This window comes from Lethenteron reissneri, chromosome 8 (genome assembly GCF_015708825.2).
Source record: "Lethenteron reissneri isolate LAM-NWPU_2019-01 chromosome 8, ASM1570882v1, whole genome shotgun sequence".
NCBI classification, from domain to species: Eukaryota; Metazoa; Chordata; class Hyperoartia; order Petromyzontiformes; family Petromyzontidae; genus Lethenteron; species Lethenteron reissneri.
The window spans coordinates 1,031,990-1,051,921 of NC_083786.1; the positions used below are offsets into that span (position 1 = coordinate 1,031,990).

Below are 19,932 nucleotides of genomic sequence, written 5' to 3' on the forward strand. Positions count from 1 at the left end.
AGCAGTGGTCGTAATTCTGCTCGTGGGAGAATGTGAAAGGCAAAATATCCTCAACACACGTGTGGTAAAGTTTTTAGGTCCCATGGGTGACCATGGATGGCGTGTTTGACGGCGGATTTTGTTTCAGTTCAGAATGAATCGAGTCAGCTGTATCGGCAATTGATATTCGACCTCATTTGCACATAATTCTGGTGCTAAAGTACCACAATGTGGGAAGATAAACAATCTTATATCACCTTTGCTACGGTTAAAACATCCGAATATCCCGTAACGTTGTGCACCAAATCCGGCTCCCGCTTCGCCAACAAGCAGCGGGAGCACAGCGGCGTTCGCAGCTCAATCCTCAACCTCGTCGCCCACCCCCGAGTGTCTTGCGCAACACACCCTCTCCCCTAATCTCTCACCCAATCCGCTGCTTTGATTCACTTGTTACGTGAGAATAAAACGCGGCTATTCACGAGCAAAACTCCCATTCATCACTGGCGAGAGGCGCACAAAGTCGGCATGCAAAGGAGCAGCGTTGTGCAGGGCGGCGCGTCCCGCAATTATGAAGGAGCCGAGTCGCCGGGAGGGGACTCGCACTCCACGCGGGGTGCTGCGAGCCGCCCGAGGCAGGTCTCGTCCCGAAACGTTATTCCGCGCGAAAACGCCACGGCGGTGGCAGAGCGCAGCCACTGCGCGCACCGGCGCGGGGACCTCTTGCAGGTGCCACGCACGCTCTTCACGCACGTGGGCATCTACCTGGGCGAGCAGAGGGTCGCGCACTTCTTGCCCGACGTGCTGCCGCTGCTGACGAGCGATGCGCGGCGCGTCCGGAGCGTGGTGACCAACACGCGCCTCGTGCTGGGCTCCATGGCCCGTAACGGCACGGTCCGCATCGACGCTTACGACGACTTCGTGTACGGAGCACCGACCGTGCTGGTGAACGCCACCGACTGCGCGGAGACGCGCGCGGGGAATGGCGGGAGGAGCGGGGGCGGTGGCGATCGAGTCGTGCTCGAGAAGGAGCGCAGCCGCCCTTTGCCCGCAGAGGAGGTCGCAAGTCGAGCCGAGAACTTTCGCGGCGATTGCGTCTATTCGCTGTTGTGGAACAACTGCGAGCACTTTGCCACGCATTGCCGCTACGGACCGGCGTGGAGCGACCAGACCGAGCAGGTGCTGGCACGCACGCGGGCACACACGCGAGCATGCACAAGGGCACGCGCACGCACTTTCGCTCCTGTGACGTCATTCATACAAACACAAACTGCGTGCGGCGTTTGTCAAGCTCCAAGATTTTTTGTTTTATCGAGGTGAGAACTTGAGAGAGAGCAGGATGAGTTTTCATCACAAGAGTCACCAGGGTTCACCAAAGTGGCAAGTGCCATAACGTTACTAAAAACGAAATGCAAGAATGAAGAAAATAAAAATCACAGCAAAAAAAAACCAGAGATCCGAGCAAAAAACAACAGTGTTACAGAATAAATAAAACAAAGATAACGCAATGCTCCATTAATTACATTTCCAGTGACAAAGTTGACTCGAACAAATGTATTTACAATGCTGTTCTGATTGAATGAGATGCATTAGTGCGCATCCGTTTACAGCCCTGAACAATTCGTGGGAATTCCACCTGCCTGGGATGATGGGGGGGCGAGTCACTCCACCTTAGACTTCCTCACATAGTGGTACACATTTTGATGATGGGATGAGTCAACCCCGCTCCCCCGAACCCCCACCTCTCAACCAGGATTTGAACTCACAAGCTGCTGATTAGGAACCGCTCACTCTGTCACCGAGCCACCTGGCCGGTGTTTATAGGTTCATGTGTAACGTGTTTCATCTATAAAAGCCCTTTGGAGATGAAAAATCTCGATTGCAAGGGTGTCTAAGGTGTCGATGACCACATGCATAGCAAACGCTTACTGCCAAGTATGCAAACATTTAACTCTGGAACAATTCGCATGGATGCAATGAACATCACGCTCGGTCTATGGAAAGTACATGTTCTGGATTTAATAATAATGATAATGTAACCATATTCGGCACCTTTCACAAGTGTATCAGGCCTCCTTGTATGGAAAGGACATATATAATGAAGGAATAACGGGACGCCAAGATCAGAGCCACATTTCTGTCCCCTCAACGAATGATAGCTGAAAAGGTTTAAACGGTGGTGCAGCGAACTACGCCAAGTATGTATCTATGTATTTTGAGCTTCTTTCGCACAGTATGTAGCCAACCGTGCTAATAGAACAAGGCCACCCGTCTTCGATTCCCGCTAACGACCAATAAGGAAGACGAATATCTGAACCAGTCCTGGGTCTCCACTCGGTCGACTCAGCCTCAAATGAGTACCTGGCGTGGTGTGTAAACGTCGCTATTGGGGAGACAAAGGCGACCGGGCATGGTTCTGGCCACACACCCCCTCGTGTGCCGTTCCGGCCTTCATAGGTTCTACTCGCTAACAGCACTTGCCCCAACAGTCTGTTAAGGCTATACGGGGGTCTTTGTCTTTTTGTCTTTGTCTCATTGCAGTTTTGCGCATTCATCAAGGCGTGCATCCGAGACAAGCGCAGCGTGCTCTGCGGAGTCTCTCTCGGCGTGCTGCTCTGTCTCTACTGCGGAGCGTCTCTGCCACTCGCTCTGACCACGTTCCTCTTCAACATTCTCCTGTGGATGGCTGGGTAAACCCCACTCAGCCGCCTCCGTCTCTTCCTCACGAGACCAACGATGAAGACGAAGGCGTCATCGTGGCCAAAGCTGTTGATGCTGCACCAGGACACCTCCTCGCCAACGCTGTCTCCCCTCCGCAGCTCCTGAAAGTTGACAAGCGACCTCCACAATCTGTCCTCACAATATCTCACCATCTGGCCTTAGGCTCACATAAAGACCTCTACACTCATAATATCAAGACCTCTAGGCTCACGTAGAGACATCTAGACTCATATAGAGACCTCTAGACTCACGTAAAGACCTCTACACTCATATAAGACTCATATAGAGACCTCTAGACTCACATATATACCTCTAGGCTCACATAAAGACCTCTAGACACGCATAGAGACATCTAGACTCATACAGGCACACATCGACTCACATATATCCACAGACTCACACAGAGACCCACTGACTCACAGGAGCAGAGCCTCATTTTCACCAGTGTCGACGTGGAAGTGGCGGATTGTTACGTTGCTGTTCACGTGTGCGTAGCTATTGGGACTGCGATTTCAGGTGAATGTGATGCGACGCAGTCTCCACACGGAGGCAGTGGGAACATCTCCTGTACACACAAAATAAATCCCGGGTAAGAAAAAAACACCCAGGGATGTTTGTGTTTCCCCCTTGTCATGTTTGTGTGTAACGCACCGTGTTGATCTTCATCCGTTTCGTTGTCTTCTTCAGAGACAGTTAAGTTTGACTTGAGTCTCGATCCCAGATCGATAAAGTGTCAACTCTTCACCAAAATGTAACGCTCACCGTGAAGCAGACATATGGCACGTATCTGTGGTTGATACACCTCCAGTATTAACCAGCGCGGCCTGTAGGAATCAAATAGCAAGCCTCTACAACAAGCGGCGATCACGCTGCCATGTCACCGCTGCTGCCATGACACCCTCGACACACCCTTACACACGAGATCAAACTCATACGCTCAGAACAATGATCTCCAGCTGTGTAGCCTTTGAGTCTGTGAATGCAGGAGCTGTTAGTATACACCAATTAATATTGGCATGCCTGCACCGGTTTCTTAATTATAATTTGGCCTTAGAGAGTGAAGAGGTCGGGTTCATACCACACGGGACGAGTGAGCATGGGTGAGCGAATAAATGCAGCTTACAAGGGTGGGTGGCACCGTGGCTTATCAACCTGTGCCTCTCGACTCATCGTCATCATTCGAGTCGTGGAGAACGTAAGATAGGCAGACAATACGCCAATACAATACACATCCGTCACTCCACATGAAAATGTACTATTTTCACACATCCCATTAGCCACTTGGCCTTTTGGTAGTTTTTGAGCCTTTGGGCCTGTGCTCAACAAATGTGTTGAAAACAAATGTAAGTACTCAGTACATGTGAATTGTAGGCACATTCAGTATAATAGCATTAATTGGGGTTTTAGCAGCTAAAGGTTTTGGTTATTGATTATAAATGCAGAAGAAGGAATCTGACTTTCATTCAGAACTGTTTGGTTTAAAAATGTAAAAAAAATTCGACGAATCAGAAGGCCGTGTTTCCCACTTCTTTTTACGAGCAACACTCTTATTATTAGCTCAAAAGTGTCGCTTTTGCAGTTAATTGGAATCTGCAGCACAACAGAGCCGTGACGTCACCATTAGCATGCGTCGCGGAATCACGCCACGCGTTTTCCACTTCATTTTCGTTGGGCACAATGAGCCAGCCACATGTTGTGTTTTTCATATTCGGTGGCCATTTCCCCCACAAAAAACGCACCACACTCGAAAGCAGTGATAATTAATGTAAATATTTTACCATAATGTGTGCATTGAAAGCATGTTTTGGGTCAACATTAGACATGCACTCCTCTGCGGAAATAGAGAACAGTTACAAATCGTGAAATAGGCAAATTGGTATTTTCATAGTGCATAGCACGTTATCGGTACATTGGAATGTAGACAAGTCAATAAGAATGCTCTGCGTTAACAGTGTTAGTGATGTTGCGTTATGTGTAAAGTTTCATATTGACATGAATGTTGCCCTTTTGAATTAATCATAATGAATGCAGTCGTACAATTATGCGATGTGATTAAAGCTTTGGTAAGACATCACCATCACCAACCGCGATCCAGAGGTTTGGCAGCATTCATTTATTATTATAAAAAAAATCCCGCGCGTTATTATAAAATACTAGCGGTGAGTACCCGGCGTTGCCCGGGCGAAAAAGGCAGACACATGTAGTTACACACGCAAATCCATTGATACACAAAAATAGAGTTACACGCACAAATGGACTCTCACATACATACATAGACTGAACAACAACCGCCATTCGCCACTAAGTGGCGGTGACGTCACAACAACGCTTGTGGCAGGCTATGTGCACCTTGAGGCCATGTAAAGTGTCGAACGCCCGCTGGCAAGAGGTCACGGGGCAAACCCAGATGGCACAGGTCGACTGACTGAGACGACTGGCTGATGCAGCACCTGTGGCCCCTACTGTGGCAACTTTCTGTGCTTTAGCCACCCGGCGCTCCGCTCGTTGTTGTGAGCGTCGCTCCTCTGCCCTCCGTTGTTGTTGGAGGGTGACTGCCTCCAACTGGCCAGTAGCGTCTTTCAGGAGCCTCCTCCACAGTGGCCGATCTTGACACGGCTGGTACCAGTCATCCGCAAGTGGACTCAGCTCCAAGTCTTCCTGTAGCACATAACTCCCATGACTTCTCCAGCCCGTGCCGCACCCGTTTAGCCCCCTCGATCCGGCGGAACAAAAGCTGTTTAGGCATGTGGTGGCTGGCCATGCGGGCTACATGACTCAGGCAACGCAGCCTTGCCTGCCGGATGGTCACCGATGGGACTTTGTCCACATCTTTCAAGGATTTGTGAGCTCCTCACACAATGCAGCCTGGTTAAAGCCAGGATGGATCGTAGGCAGGCCAGCCTAAATGTTTCTAACTGGCGAAGATGTTCCATTAGGGGGGTCCAAGTTTCGCAAGCGTAGAGAAGGGAGGGAATGACCTTGGCCGAGAACACCCTGAAGCTTCGTACGGAGTGATAGACCAGGTAGCTTCCACACAGCGTTACGCAGCCAATGAAAAGATACTGCAGCTCGACTGATTCGGAGTGAGACCTCTGCTGTTAAACTGGAGCCGGTCAATAGCACACTGCCCAGGGAAACTCTCCACTGTCTCCACAACTGGCCCATCACCAATTGGGAGTTGTGGGGGTGGAGTGTCCGATGGTACAAAATAGCCAGGCAGGTGCTTAGCTTTGGTTGGGCTGATGGTAAGGCCCCACCTGTTGGTGGCAAGCTCCAGGTTCAGCAGCAGCACCTGGAACTCCTCCTCCGAGTGAGCAGCCATTAGCAGATCATCGGCATACATAACGTGGTTGAGCAATAGGGAGCCATCCCTTGACCGCACCCGGGCATCGATCAGACTCCCATTGTATCTGTAGCAGATGGGAATTCTTCCGGTACAGTCATTGAAGGCTCGACGAACTACGTGGTCCAATGTGGGAGCCAGAGGACATTCCTGTTGCACTCCAAGATGTAAAGGGAATTGCTCTGACTCACGGCCACATAGTTAAGACGCGGGGCCGCTAACAATCATGAAGGTCCTTAAGGATGGTGATGAGTGGGTTCGGGACTCGGAAAGCACGAAGAGCAACCCAGAGGCCAGGCGTACTAATGGTATCATAGGCCTTGAGCAGGTCAATAAAGCACACGCATGGACTAAGATGCACACATGGACCTACAGACATGCAAATAAATGAAGTTACACTGACTAACATGGAGGCATGCACACACAGCGACTAACACACACGCACATGGACTGAGACACACAAACACATCGACTTACAGACATACACACATATGGACTCGCACATACATAGACATGTACTTGAGATACGCACACATGGAGTTACACACACATATCGACGTACACACATACAGCGACACACACACATACATAGAGTGCCACACACATTGCCGTACACACACATACACATGTCGACTGTCACACAGACATCCACTTTAGATATAGACACATGGAGTTGCACTCACATATATGGACGTACACACATACAGCGACTCACACACACACACCGACTCGCACACAGCAATACGTGGACTAAAATACACATTGACGTAAACACACATATGTACTCACACACACACATATGGACTAAGACACACACACATGAACTGACACATACATAGACTGACACACACATAGCCCTACACACACATACACATATGGACTGTGACACACATATCTACTTTAGATACACAGACATGGATTAACACACATATGGACTAACACACAGACGCATTGACTTACACACACACATCGAGTGACACACACATGTATAGACTTACACACACATGTGGACTAACACACACATATGGACTGACATACACATCGACGTACATGCACACAGATCGACTGACACACACACATGGACTAACACACACACACACATGAACACTTTTGACGTTGTCCGTTCGAAAAAGACACCCACATGGAGTGAAAGATACGCATGGCTCTACACGCACACACATATGGACTCAAAGACACACATGGACTCACACACACACACATCGACGGGCACAGCAATTCCCGATGATGGCACAGCTATCAGTATCGCAGTACTACGTATGAGTAAATAGCGTGACGTGAGCGATGAAAACAATAGAAATGCATTGAAGAAATAAGCAGAAATCACAGACTGGCAGTAGACCGTGGCAGCGTTATAAAAGCGCATCAAAAAAGGGGAAATTGAGCAACCCAAAAATCCAAAAAGAGTTTTGTGTACACAAACATAATTATTGTAACATGTCAACTCGTTTCATAACGGTAAACAATGAACCCGAGTAGTTATCTTCACAAAAACAGAATTATTGTAACATCTGTGAACTTGTTTCAAAATAAATGACTTATTCTTGCCCGTGCAAGAATAATGCTAAGTAAGCAGTAAAATATTATTATCTACGGAGTCTGTAGTATAAACTGAACGCATAGTTTTGGGGGGGGGGGGGGGCGAAGAGGACATGACACTGTGAAGAAATATCCGCAGCGTCATGTGTGTACGTGTTGACTTTAAAACGCGTAAAAGAAAATGTCTCCCGTGAGCTGGAGCGAACGCGCATGACTTGGCAGGGTCCGCCCCCCCCCCCCACGCAATTGGCGTCACTTGGTACAGTCGATGTCGTGCAATAAGTAAATAATGAATAATAGAAACGGCACAAATGTGTTAATTAAACTACTTTAAAGTTTACGGACGGGAAAACGGAATAGCCTATACCCACCACGGGGCTTAGGGCGTGCCGCCTGGCAAATTATTTCAGTGTTAAACACCACCGTCCGAGAGCCAAATCCCCCGCAAGCGCGAGCGCACGGAGACTTTTATATATAAGATTATTACTACGGGGACTCTGATACCTATGAACACTCGACGTCCGAACGTTCAGATACGAACAAGACTGTCCGTATGTCCAGTTGCCTGTTCGGATCAAGAGTCGTAAGTTCAACCGCCGCGCAATAGATGGTGGTGGTGGCATCTACATCTGCAGAACATGAAGAACCAGTGGCATCTACATCTATAGGAGATTATACCACCTTTAAAGCAATTTCCCGTGTTTAGTGTACATGCCGTACAACATGTTTGGAATCGACAGGAGTAAAGTTGGACTTATGAACAAATCGACTTACGAACATACCTCTGGAATTTAACTCGTTTGTAAGTAAAGGAGTCCCTGTAAATTATTTTTGACTCCCCCCCCTCCACCAACGCCTCTTCCTCCACGTGCTAGAGGATTGTTTATTTATTAACCACCACTGCTCCTCCCTGTGCTACGCGTGTGCCCATTGGCTGTTTTACATGGCTACGACACTAGAAGCGATGCGCATCACAAAGTCTCACCACCACGAAAACCACCTTCCCCGTGTAGGTGGCTGCTCTTGCATGCGTGCTGCTGATGTTGGCGCCTTAACGTTTTCCCAGTCCCCTTCTCGCCGCTATTTTACTCGTGCGCACCAGTTGTATTGACGTTAAAGGCGACAAAACGGCCACCATTTTCAAAATGTGTTTGTAATGAGTGACTTCCGCGACACATCGTGTAGAGGGTACTCCTTTTTTATTCACACATGGGCACAACACAGGTCAACCTTATCTTCTCATTCTAAGTACAACGCTTAGATGTTAGCGTCTCTACTCGCTACACACACGGTCGATCACACGGCGTGGTTCCACCCATCCACTCTCGGCTCCGTCGCTAGCTGGCGGCGTGCCGGGAAGGGTGATGGAACCCCGCAAGAGATCTTCATTGTGGCCGGAGGATGGAGAGAGATGACGGCGAGCAGCGACGCAGTCCGGACCCAAGACTCCACACACGAACCCCGATTCCTCCTCTGCCCCTGCTTATATCACCGCAGGCTCGGCTAGGCTCCGCCTCTGGCCACACCATATCGTGGAACCTTCGAGCGGGATCCCGGAGCATCCCGGCCAGCCCCGCCTATTACCTTTGGCCCAGATACCTCTCCCTTTCGGATTGGATGCTGTTTTAGCGGTGCCTGTACCCGTGCTTCCCTTTTCTCACCAGCAGGTGTCATCATGTCATTACATCACCCCCCGTAATAAAAAAATGTAGCCGTCCCGGCTAATACTCCGATAACAGGTAAGTGCACCCATGCGCAGGATAAGAACAACAATTAAGAGCTATAAAAGCAGGACTCCAGTTATTTTCCTTAAAAGGCGGAACAATCCGCAGGAAAAATTAATACCTAAATATGAGGAAACAAGGAGAAAAGAGAAAATTATGAAAGGGAACAAGACAGAGGAAAAGAACAGAACTCAATAACAACCACAACCTCTCCGCCATTCCCGAGCAATACCCAGAATAAGGAATCAACGGAATCGCAAGCATTTGGACTGAGTTTGCGACGCTGGTCCGTCGACGGGAACGGTCTTCCGCTCCTGCTCAAGCGGTCTGCACACCACCGGAACAGCCGGAGATGCGGGCTGCAACACAGGAGGCACAGGCGCAGCAGGCTCGGTGGCAACAGGCACCTCCTCGATCCCGGCGAGGCTTTAAAGCCTGTCCATTGTCACAGGCTCGGATGCTGTGGGCGGCACGACACAATCCTTCTGACGCACGCCCTCCGAACGCACCATCCCCGGCTCGTCGAACACACCAGACACCAGCAGACCAATTTTTGGAGATGGAGAGGCAATCCACGGAGGAAAAAATGGCTTCAACCGAGACGGATGGACAAACCAATGGCGACGGCTCACCCGAACACGCACACACTGTGGCCGTTTAACCTCGACACTTCCACGGGCCCTTGCCAGGGCTTATGCAGTTTAGGGCATGTACCAACCGGCACCTGCGGGCAATGTAACCATGCTCTGTTACCAATGGACCATGGTAGCACGTGATCCCATTTCCCCGCAATACGTTCATTGTTTACTTGTGCTTTGGCGGCATTAAATCTGGCCGCCTCCCAAGCCGTGGAGATGCGTTGAAGGGTAATTTTCACATGCTCTGGCAACTTGGATTTATCCTTATCCAGTGACGAACCCAATTGGGCATCAAGAGGAGGTACATTCTCCCTCCCATACATGAGAAAAAATGGTGAAAACCCCGTGGAAGTATGAGAGGCCATCCTATATGCGGCAAGTACACTTGGAACATGCAAATCCTAGTCCGTTTGCGCTGCGTCAACCGCCTGACAAAGCATGGAGGTCAGAGTTCTATTCAGGCGCTCCACCATCCCATCTGTCTGGGGGTGGTACGGCGACATTCTAATTTTTTAAGTACCTAAAGCGTCGCAAACCTCGCGTAGCAGATTAGATGAGAAATTGCGCCCCTGGTCAGTGAGCAACTACTCAGGGGCTCCCTTGTCCATTACGTAACCGTACAAAAATGCCTCTGCAATGGAAGCCGCCGACTGGTCAGGCAGCGGCCAAGCCATAGGCCATCAGGAGAAATACTCAACCCCCACTAAGATAAATGTATTCCCTCTTGGAGTGAAACCGAAATGGATTGCAGTGGAGGACGGGACTTCCGCTTGGTGGTTTCCTGTGCGCACATTCAGTACACCCATGGACCACCTTGTAAACATCAGCGGTCATCCACGGCCAATAATAATCACGCTGTAGTGTCAGTAAGGTTTTCCGAACACCAAGGTGTAACAATTTATCCTCGTGCACCACGCGAATCAGGTCACCCCGTAGAGCAGTGGGGACGACAACACGGCAACGGTCCAACATGTCCTCTCTCCACATGAATAGGTCATCATGAAGAACTAATCGAGGCCCATCAACCGACGCGGGAGTTTTCTGTAAAAAATTTGCACGGCACCGTAAGACCCATAGAGAATCATCATTCGACTGCTCGTGCACCCATGCAGGGCATGTAAGGTGCAAAACGCTATCGGTAGGCGCAACCGCCCCAGCGGGCTCCAAGTCATTAAATGCAGACATGACAGTAGCCGATGTCAACGTCGAGGGCCTACAACGGCACGCACCCAAAGAACATGGACGAGGCGATTGAGGCAACCGGGACAAGGCATTTGCATTACAATGTCGTGTACCTTTCCGATATAATCACGCGGAATGAGAATTCCTGTAGAATTTCGAGCCAACGCGAAAGTTGGCCAGAAGGTTGTTCAACCTTCAAGGAATACTGAAGGGCTGCGTGATCCGTGCAAAAACGAACTCCTTGTTGTAGAGGTAAGGCCTGTATTGTTGGATGAAATAAACGATGGCCAACAATTCCCTTTGAGTGACACAATAACTGATGCAGCACCTGTGGCCCCTACTGTGGCAACTTTCTGTGCTTTAGCCACCCGGCGCTCCGCTCGTTGTTGTGAGCGTCGCTCCTCTGCCCTCCGTTGTTGTTGGAGGGTGACTGCCTCCAACTGGCCAGTAGCGTCTTTCAGGAGCCTCCTCCACAGTGGCCGATCTTGACACGGCTGGTACCAGTCATCCGCAAGTGGACTCAGCTCCAAGTCTTCCTGTAGCACATAACTCCCATGACTTCTCCAGCCCGTGCCGCACCCGTTTAGCCCCCTCGATCCGGCGGAACAAAAGCTGTTTAGGCATGTGGTGGCTGGCCATGCGGGCTACATGACTCAGGCAACGCAGCCTTGCCTGCCGGATGGTCACCGATGGGACTTTGTCCACATCTTTCAAGGATTTGTGAGCTCCTCACACAATGCAGCCTGGTTAAAGCCAGGATGGATCGTAGGCAGGCCAGCCTAAATGTTTCTAACTGGCGAAGATGTTCCATTAGGGGGGTCCAAGTTTCGCAAGCGTAGAGAAGGGAGGGAATGACCTTGGCCGAGAACACCCTGAAGCTTCGTACGGAGTGATAGACCAGGTAGCTTCCACACAGCGTTACGCAGCCAATGAAAAGATACTGCAGCTCGACTGATTCGGAGTGAGACCTCTGCTGTTAAACTGGAGCCGGTCAATAGCACACTGCCCAGGGAAACTCTCCACTGTCTCCACAACTGGCCCATCACCAATTGGGAGTTGTGGGGGTGGAGTGTCCGATGGTACAAAATAGCCAGGCAGGTGCTTAGCTTTGGTTGGGCTGATGGTAAGGCCCCACCTGTTGGTGGCAAGCTCCAGGTTCAGCAGCAGCACCTGGAACTCCTCCTCCGAGTGAGCAGCCATTAGCAGATCATCGGCATACATAACGTGGTTGAGCAATAGGGAGCCATCCCTTGACCGCACCCGGGCATCGATCAGACTCCCATTGTATCTGTAGCAGATGGGAATTCTTCCGGTACAGTCATTGAAGGCTCGACGAACTACGTGGTCCAATGTGGGAGCCAGAGGACATTCCTGTTGCACTCCAAGATGTAAAGGGAATTGCTCTGACTCACGGCCACATAGTTAAGACGCGGGGCCGCTAACAATCATGAAGGTCCTTAAGGATGGTGATGAGTGGGTTCGGGACTCGGAAAGCACGAAGAGCAACCCAGAGGCCAGGCGTACTAATGGTATCATAGGCCTTGAGCAGGTCAATAAAGCACACGCATGGACTAAGATGCACACATGGACCTACAGACATGCAAATAAATGAAGTTACACTGACTAACATGGAGGCATGCACACACAGCGACTAACACACACGCACATGGACTGAGACACACAAACACATCGACTTACAGACATACACACATATGGACTCGCACATACATAGACATGTACTTGAGATACGCACACATGGAGTTACACACACATATCGACGTACACACATACAGCGACACACACACATACATAGAGTGCCACACACATTGCCGTACACACACATACACATGTCGACTGTCACACAGACATCCACTTTAGATATAGACACATGGAGTTGCACTCACATATATGGACGTACACACATACAGCGACTCACACACACACACCGACTCGCACACAGCAATACGTGGACTAAAATACACATTGACGTAAACACACATATGTACTCACACACACACATATGGACTAAGACACACACACATGAACTGACACATACATAGACTGACACACACATAGCCCTACACACACATACACATATGGACTGTGACACACATATCTACTTTAGATACACAGACATGGATTAACACACATATGGACTAACACACAGACGCATTGACTTACACACACACATCGAGTGACACACACATGTATAGACTTACACACACATGTGGACTAACACACACATATGGACTGACATACACATCGACGTACATGCACACAGATCGACTGACACACACACATGGACTAACACACACACACACATGAACACTTTTGACGTTGTCCGTTCGAAAAAGACACCCACATGGAGTGAAAGATACGCATGGCTCTACACGCACACACATATGGACTCAAAGACACACATGGACTCACACACACACACATCGACGGGCACAGCAATTCCCGATGATGGCACAGCTATCAGTATCGCAGTACTACGTATGAGTAAATAGCGTGACGTGAGCGATGAAAACAATAGAAATGCATTGAAGAAATAAGCAGAAATCACAGACTGGCAGTAGACCGTGGCAGCGTTATAAAAGCGCATCAAAAAAGGGGAAATTGAGCAACCCAAAAATCCAAAAAGAGTTTTGTGTACACAAACATAATTATTGTAACATGTCAACTCGTTTCATAACGGTAAACAATGAACCCGAGTAGTTATCTTCACAAAAACAGAATTATTGTAACATCTGTGAACTTGTTTCAAAATAAATGACTTATTCTTGCCCGTGCAAGAATAATGCTAAGTAAGCAGTAAAATATTATTATCTACGGAGTCTGTAGTATAAACTGAACGCATAGTTTTGGGGGGGGGGGGGCGAAGAGGACATGACACTGTGAAGAAATATCCGCAGCGTCATGTGTGTACGTGTTGACTTTAAAACGCGTAAAAGAAAATGTCTCCCGTGAGCTGGAGCGAACGCGCATGACTTGGCAGGGTCCGCCCCCCCCCCCCCCCACGCAATTGGCGTCACTTGGTACAGTCGATGTCGTGCAATAAGTAAATAATGAATAATAGAAACGGCACAAATGTGTTAATTAAACTACTTTAAAGTTTACGGACGGGAAAACGGAATAGCCTATACCCACCACGGGGCTTAGGGCGTGCCGCCTGGCAAATTATTTCAGTGTTAAACACCACCGTCCGAGAGCCAAATCCCCCGCAAGCGCGAGCGCACGGAGACTTTTATATATAAGATTATTACTACGGGGACTCTGATACCTATGAACACTCGACGTCCGAACGTTCAGATACGAACAAGACTGTCCGTATGTCCAGTTGCCTGTTCGGATCAAGAGTCGTAAGTTCAACCGCCGCGCAATAGATGGTGGTGGTGGCATCTACATCTGCAGAACATGAAGAACCAGTGGCATCTACATCTATAGGAGATTATACCACCTTTAAAGCAATTTCCCGTGTTTAGTGTACATGCCGTACAACATGTTTGGAATCGACAGGAGTAAAGTTGGACTTATGAACAAATCGACTTACGAACATACCTCTGGAATTTAACTCGTTTGTAAGTAAAGGAGTCCCTGTAAATTATTTTTGACTCCCCCCCCTCCACCAACGCCTCTTCCTCCACGTGCTAGAGGATTGTTTATTTATTAACCACCACTGCTCCTCCCTGTGCTACGCGTGTGCCCATTGGCTGTTTTACATGGCTACGACACTAGAAGCGATGCGCATCACAAAGTCTCACCACCACGAAAACCACCTTCCCCGTGTAGGTGGCTGCTCTTGCATGCGTGCTGCTGATGTTGGCGCCTTAACGTTTTCCCAGTCCCCTTCTCGCCGCTATTTTACTCGTGCGCACCAGTTGTATTGACGTTAAAGGCGACAAAACGGCCACCATTTTCAAAATGTGTTTGTAATGAGTGACTTCCGCGACACATCGTGTAGAGGGTACTCCTTTTTTATTCACACATGGGCACAACACAGGTCAACCTTATCTTCTCATTCTAAGTACAACGCTTAGATGTTAGCGTCTCTACTCGCTACACACACGGTCGATCACACGGCGTGGTTCCACCCATCCACTCTCGGCTCCGTCGCTAGCTGGCGGCGTGCCGGGAAGGGTGATGGAACCCCGCAAGAGATCTTCATTGTGGCCGGAGGATGGAGAGAGATGACGGCGAGCAGCGACGCAGTCCGGACCCAAGACTCCACACACGAACCCCGATTCCTCCTCTGCCCCTGCTTATATCACCGCAGGCTCGGCTAGGCTCCGCCTCTGGCCACACCATATCGTGGAACCTTCGAGCGGGATCCCGGAGCATCCCGGCCAGCCCCGCCTATTACCTTTGGCCCAGATACCTCTCCCTTTCGGATTGGATGCTGTTTTAGCGGTGCCTGTACCCGTGCTTCCCTTTTCTCACCAGCAGGTGTCATCATGTCATTACATCACCCCCCGTAATAAAAAAATGTAGCCGTCCCGGCTAATACTCCGATAACAGGTAAGTGCACCCATGCGCAGGATAAGAACAACAATTAAGAGCTATAAAAGCAGGACTCCAGTTATTTTCCTTAAAAGGCGGAACAATCCGCAGGAAAAATTAATACCTAAATATGAGGAAACAAGGAGAAAAGAGAAAATTATGAAAGGGAACAAGACAGAGGAAAAGAACAGAACTCAATAACAACCACAACCTCTCCGCCATTCCCGAGCAATACCCAGAATAAGGAATCAACGGAATCGCAAGCATTTGGACTGAGTTTGCGACGCTGGTCCGTCGACGGGAACGGTCTTCCGCTCCTGCTCAAGCGGTCTGCACACCACCGGAACAGCCGGAGATGCGGGCTGCAACACAGGAGGCACAGGCGCAGCAGGCTCGGTGGCAACAGGCACCTCCTCGATCCCGGCGAGGCTTTAAAGCCTGTCCATTGTCACAGGCTCGGATGCTGTGGGCGGCACGACACAATCCTTCTGACGCACGCCCTCCGAACGCACCATCCCCGGCTCGTCGAACACACCAGACACCAGCAGACCAATTTTTGGAGATGGAGAGGCAATCCACGGAGGAAAAAATGGCTTCAACCGAGACGGATGGACAAACCAATGGCGACGGCTCACCCGAACACGCACACACTGTGGCCGTTTAACCTCGACACTTCCACGGGCCCTTGCCAGGGCTTATGCAGTTTAGGGCATGTACCAACCGGCACCTGCGGGCAATGTAACCATGCTCTGTTACCAATGGACCATGGTAGCACGTGATCCCATTTCCCCGCAATACGTTCATTGTTTACTTGTGCTTTGGCGGCATTAAATCTGGCCGCCTCCCAAGCCGTGGAGATGCGTTGAAGGGTAATTTTCACATGCTCTGGCAACTTGGATTTATCCTTATCCAGTGACGAACCCAATTGGGCATCAAGAGGAGGTACATTCTCCCTCCCATACATGAGAAAAAATGGTGAAAACCCCGTGGAAGTATGAGAGGCCATCCTATATGCGGCAAGTACACTTGGAACATGCAAATCCTAGTCCGTTTGCGCTGCGTCAACCGCCTGACAAAGCATGGAGGTCAGAGTTCTATTCAGGCGCTCCACCATCCCATCTGTCTGGGGGTGGTACGGCGACATTCTAATTTTTTAAGTACCTAAAGCGTCGCAAACCTCGCGTAGCAGATTAGATGAGAAATTGCGCCCCTGGTCAGTGAGCAACTACTCAGGGGCTCCCTTGTCCATTACGTAACCGTACAAAAATGCCTCTGCAATGGAAGCCGCCGACTGGTCAGGCAGCGGCCAAGCCATAGGCCATCAGGAGAAATACTCAACCCCCACTAAGATAAATGTATTCCCTCTTGGAGTGAAACCGAAATGGATTGCAGTGGAGGACGGGACTTCCGCTTGGTGGTTTCCTGTGCGCACATTCAGTACACCCATGGACCACCTTGTAAACATCAGCGGTCATCCACGGCCAATAATAATCACGCTGTAGTGTCAGTAAGGTTTTCCGAACACCAAGGTGTAACAATTTATCCTCGTGCACCACGCGAATCAGGTCACCCCGTAGAGCAGTGGGGACGACAACACGGCAACGGTCCAACATGTCCTCTCTCCACATGAATAGGTCATCATGAAGAACTAATCGAGGCCCATCAACCGACGCGGGAGTTTTCTGTAAAAAATTTGCACGGCACCGTAAGACCCATAGAGAATCATCATTCGACTGCTCGTGCACCCATGCAGGGCATGTAAGGTGCAAAACGCTATCGGTAGGCGCAACCGCCCCAGCGGGCTCCAAGTCATTAAATGCAGACATGACAGTAGCCGATGTCAACGTCGAGGGCCTACAACGGCACGCACCCAAAGAACATGGACGAGGCGATTGAGGCAACCGGGACAAGGCATTTGCATTACAATGTCGTGTACCTTTCCGATATAATCACGCGGAATGAGAATTCCTGTAGAATTTCGAGCCAACGCGAAAGTTGGCCAGAAGGTTGTTCAACCTTCAAGGAATACTGAAGGGCTGCGTGATCCGTGCAAAAACGAACTCCTTGTTGTAGAGGTAAGGCCTGTATTGTTGGATGAAATAAACGATGGCCAACAATTCCCTTTGAGTGACACAATAACGACGTTCTGCGGGACAGAATAGGGCCGGCCTCCCCTGTGTCGATACGATGCTGCAACAGGGAGGTCCGACCAATATCAAATTCACTTTTGCTGAAGACATCGGAGAACTCGCACAAGAGTGAATGCAAGTCGTTCTGTTGCTCCGAAGACAACTGCGAATTCTCCTGACACAGCGCTTATGCCCACATCTCATTCGTGACCCCAATTTGCTTTACTACACTGACAACACTCTGCGGCGCAACGGTATCATTCTCACAAAATTCGGTTGTAGCGTGAGCCACCACCGTACCTGCCTGAACAACAACCGCACCAGGAGCCACATTAAGCACTTGCAAGAAGGGGGCCTGATAGGAGTGAAGGACTGTTTGTGCGCCAACTAGCGCCAATCCGCGAGTTGCCGTATTTGACGGAGTCAGAAAGACTCCAGCTGTCGGATCAATATTGCTCAATTCCTCATGATAGTGTAGCGGTACAAGTATCTGAGATCCCAGCGGGATCTCCACCGAATCCTTAGCCATAGCTTGTACCATGATGCTTGCGGCCAAACATACATGCGCCGATGGCAAAAAAAACAATTTGCGACCTGACGGCATTTCCACACAACCTTGATCAACCAGGATTTTTATATTTTTGGGTCTTTCGGTAAAGTCACGTAAATAGGTTAAAAGAAAATAACAAAACTAATTAAAAATTACGACATTTCGATCGCAACACAAGCAGTTGTCATCAGGAGAAAAAATAGCGAGAAAGCTGCTGAGGCAGGATGTTTTAAAGGTTTGAAATGGGTGTAGCCCAAGGGTCATAAGCAAAGTGGGCGGGGCTAGTGATGTTAAAGTGATAAATTTGCATGTCAATGTAAGATCGGAGAGCTACCTCCACAACGACGAAGCTACGGAGGTGGCCATTGTATTGTCAGAGATTAGCATGTCAATGTGAGATCGCAGAGCCACAGCCACATCGAGGAAAACGAGCAACGGTGGCTGTGTTAGTGAGACATTTAACCTGTTAATGTAAAGACATTTAATCTGTTAATGTAAAACCAAAGAGTTGAAAATAACTACTAACATCGGAAAGTAGGATGGAAACATCACAGCCAGTTATGACTTCAACTGGTTAATAACGTCCTTCCAATGATTGCTCAGTTTGTACCCATCTTCTCGGTTGAAATTGTCTGTCTATATATATGGATGGCTTCATGAACGAATCTTCCCTTTTATCTCTCTCGGCGTGGCCTGGCTCCACCCTCAGCCGCGCCCTACGTCCACAATATTCCCGACGGTTCTAGGCTACACCACACCTGTTCCCTCTCTGGCTCCGCCCTTACCACGGCTATTTCTGGAACTCTCTAGACGTTCTCAGCTACTCCCTCCGTGCCCCCTCGTTCACTTTTGGCCCACATTACTCATCACGTACTTAACACTCTTTCAGTGGCGCACTCTGTAGTGATTCCCTGCGGCGCTGGTGGAAGCTGCAATCTCCTCCTCTGTCGGTAGGACTCATCAGGCTTCCTCCTGCTAGCACCCAGTACCATGCCCCTAGTGGCCCACTGAATGGTACTGCACGGTGTGTTTGCCTCTGCTCCTGTTCAACGGCACGTGGCGCTACACGCCGTAGTGATCCATTTAACATCACTACAAAGGTTTGAAATGGGTGTAGCCCAAGTGTTAACAGCATGGGCAGGGCAGCTAATGGTAATGTAAGTGATGGTACTCGTAGCGGGCAACAACGGCACTGGTAGTGAGCTTCCAGCTAATAAAGGGCTACTGCTAGTTGTGATGGTAGTGTGGGGGCCGTTGGCCCCCGGGGTCTCCCCCTACTGCATCCCCTGTTCCGGTTGCGTTGCCACACCGCCCTAATACCCGCTAGGGTTTCGCCGGCATTCGAACGCGACGCCCCCTACTCATACAGCCTCGCGCAGCGCTCCCACGCTACGAGCATACGTAAGCACAGCATCATCAATCAAACGCCATACTCCCCCTTTCTACACCGCTACGTACAGCTCTCGCACGCTGGGAGCGTGTGCCCTTTACAGCCCGGTGCAGCACTCGCCTCCACGTCGAATAACCACGTTACCAATGCGCACCTGTATCAGACACGTAGTGATTGTACGCGCACACACACATACAGATCCGCGCGGCACTCCCTCAACAC

General features: G+C 49.7%; 1 protein-coding gene across 1 annotated transcript; it reads left to right on the forward strand.

Annotated features, from left to right (window-relative positions):
- The first annotated feature begins 473 nt into the window (after positions 1-473).
- On the forward strand, positions 474-3,310 carry LOC133359538 (lecithin retinol acyltransferase-like). The gene is made up of 2 exons (XM_061577977.1): positions 474-1,155; positions 2,518-3,310. Exons 1-2 carry the CDS (start codon positions 505-507, stop codon positions 2,668-2,670), a joined length of 804 nt encoding a protein of 267 aa, XP_061433961.1. The 5' UTR covers positions 474-504; the 3' UTR covers positions 2,671-3,310.
- Positions 3,311-19,932: the final 16,622 nt, after the last annotated feature.

Coding starts and splice junctions, on each gene's coding strand:
- LOC133359538 (XM_061577977.1), top strand. CDS start 505: ATGCAAAGGAGCAGCGTTGTGCAGGGCGGCGCGTCCCGCAATTATGAA. Junction 1,156..2,517: donor GGAGCGACCAGACCGAGCAG/GTGCTGGCACGC, acceptor GTCTCATTGCAG/TTTTGCGCATTCATCAAGGC.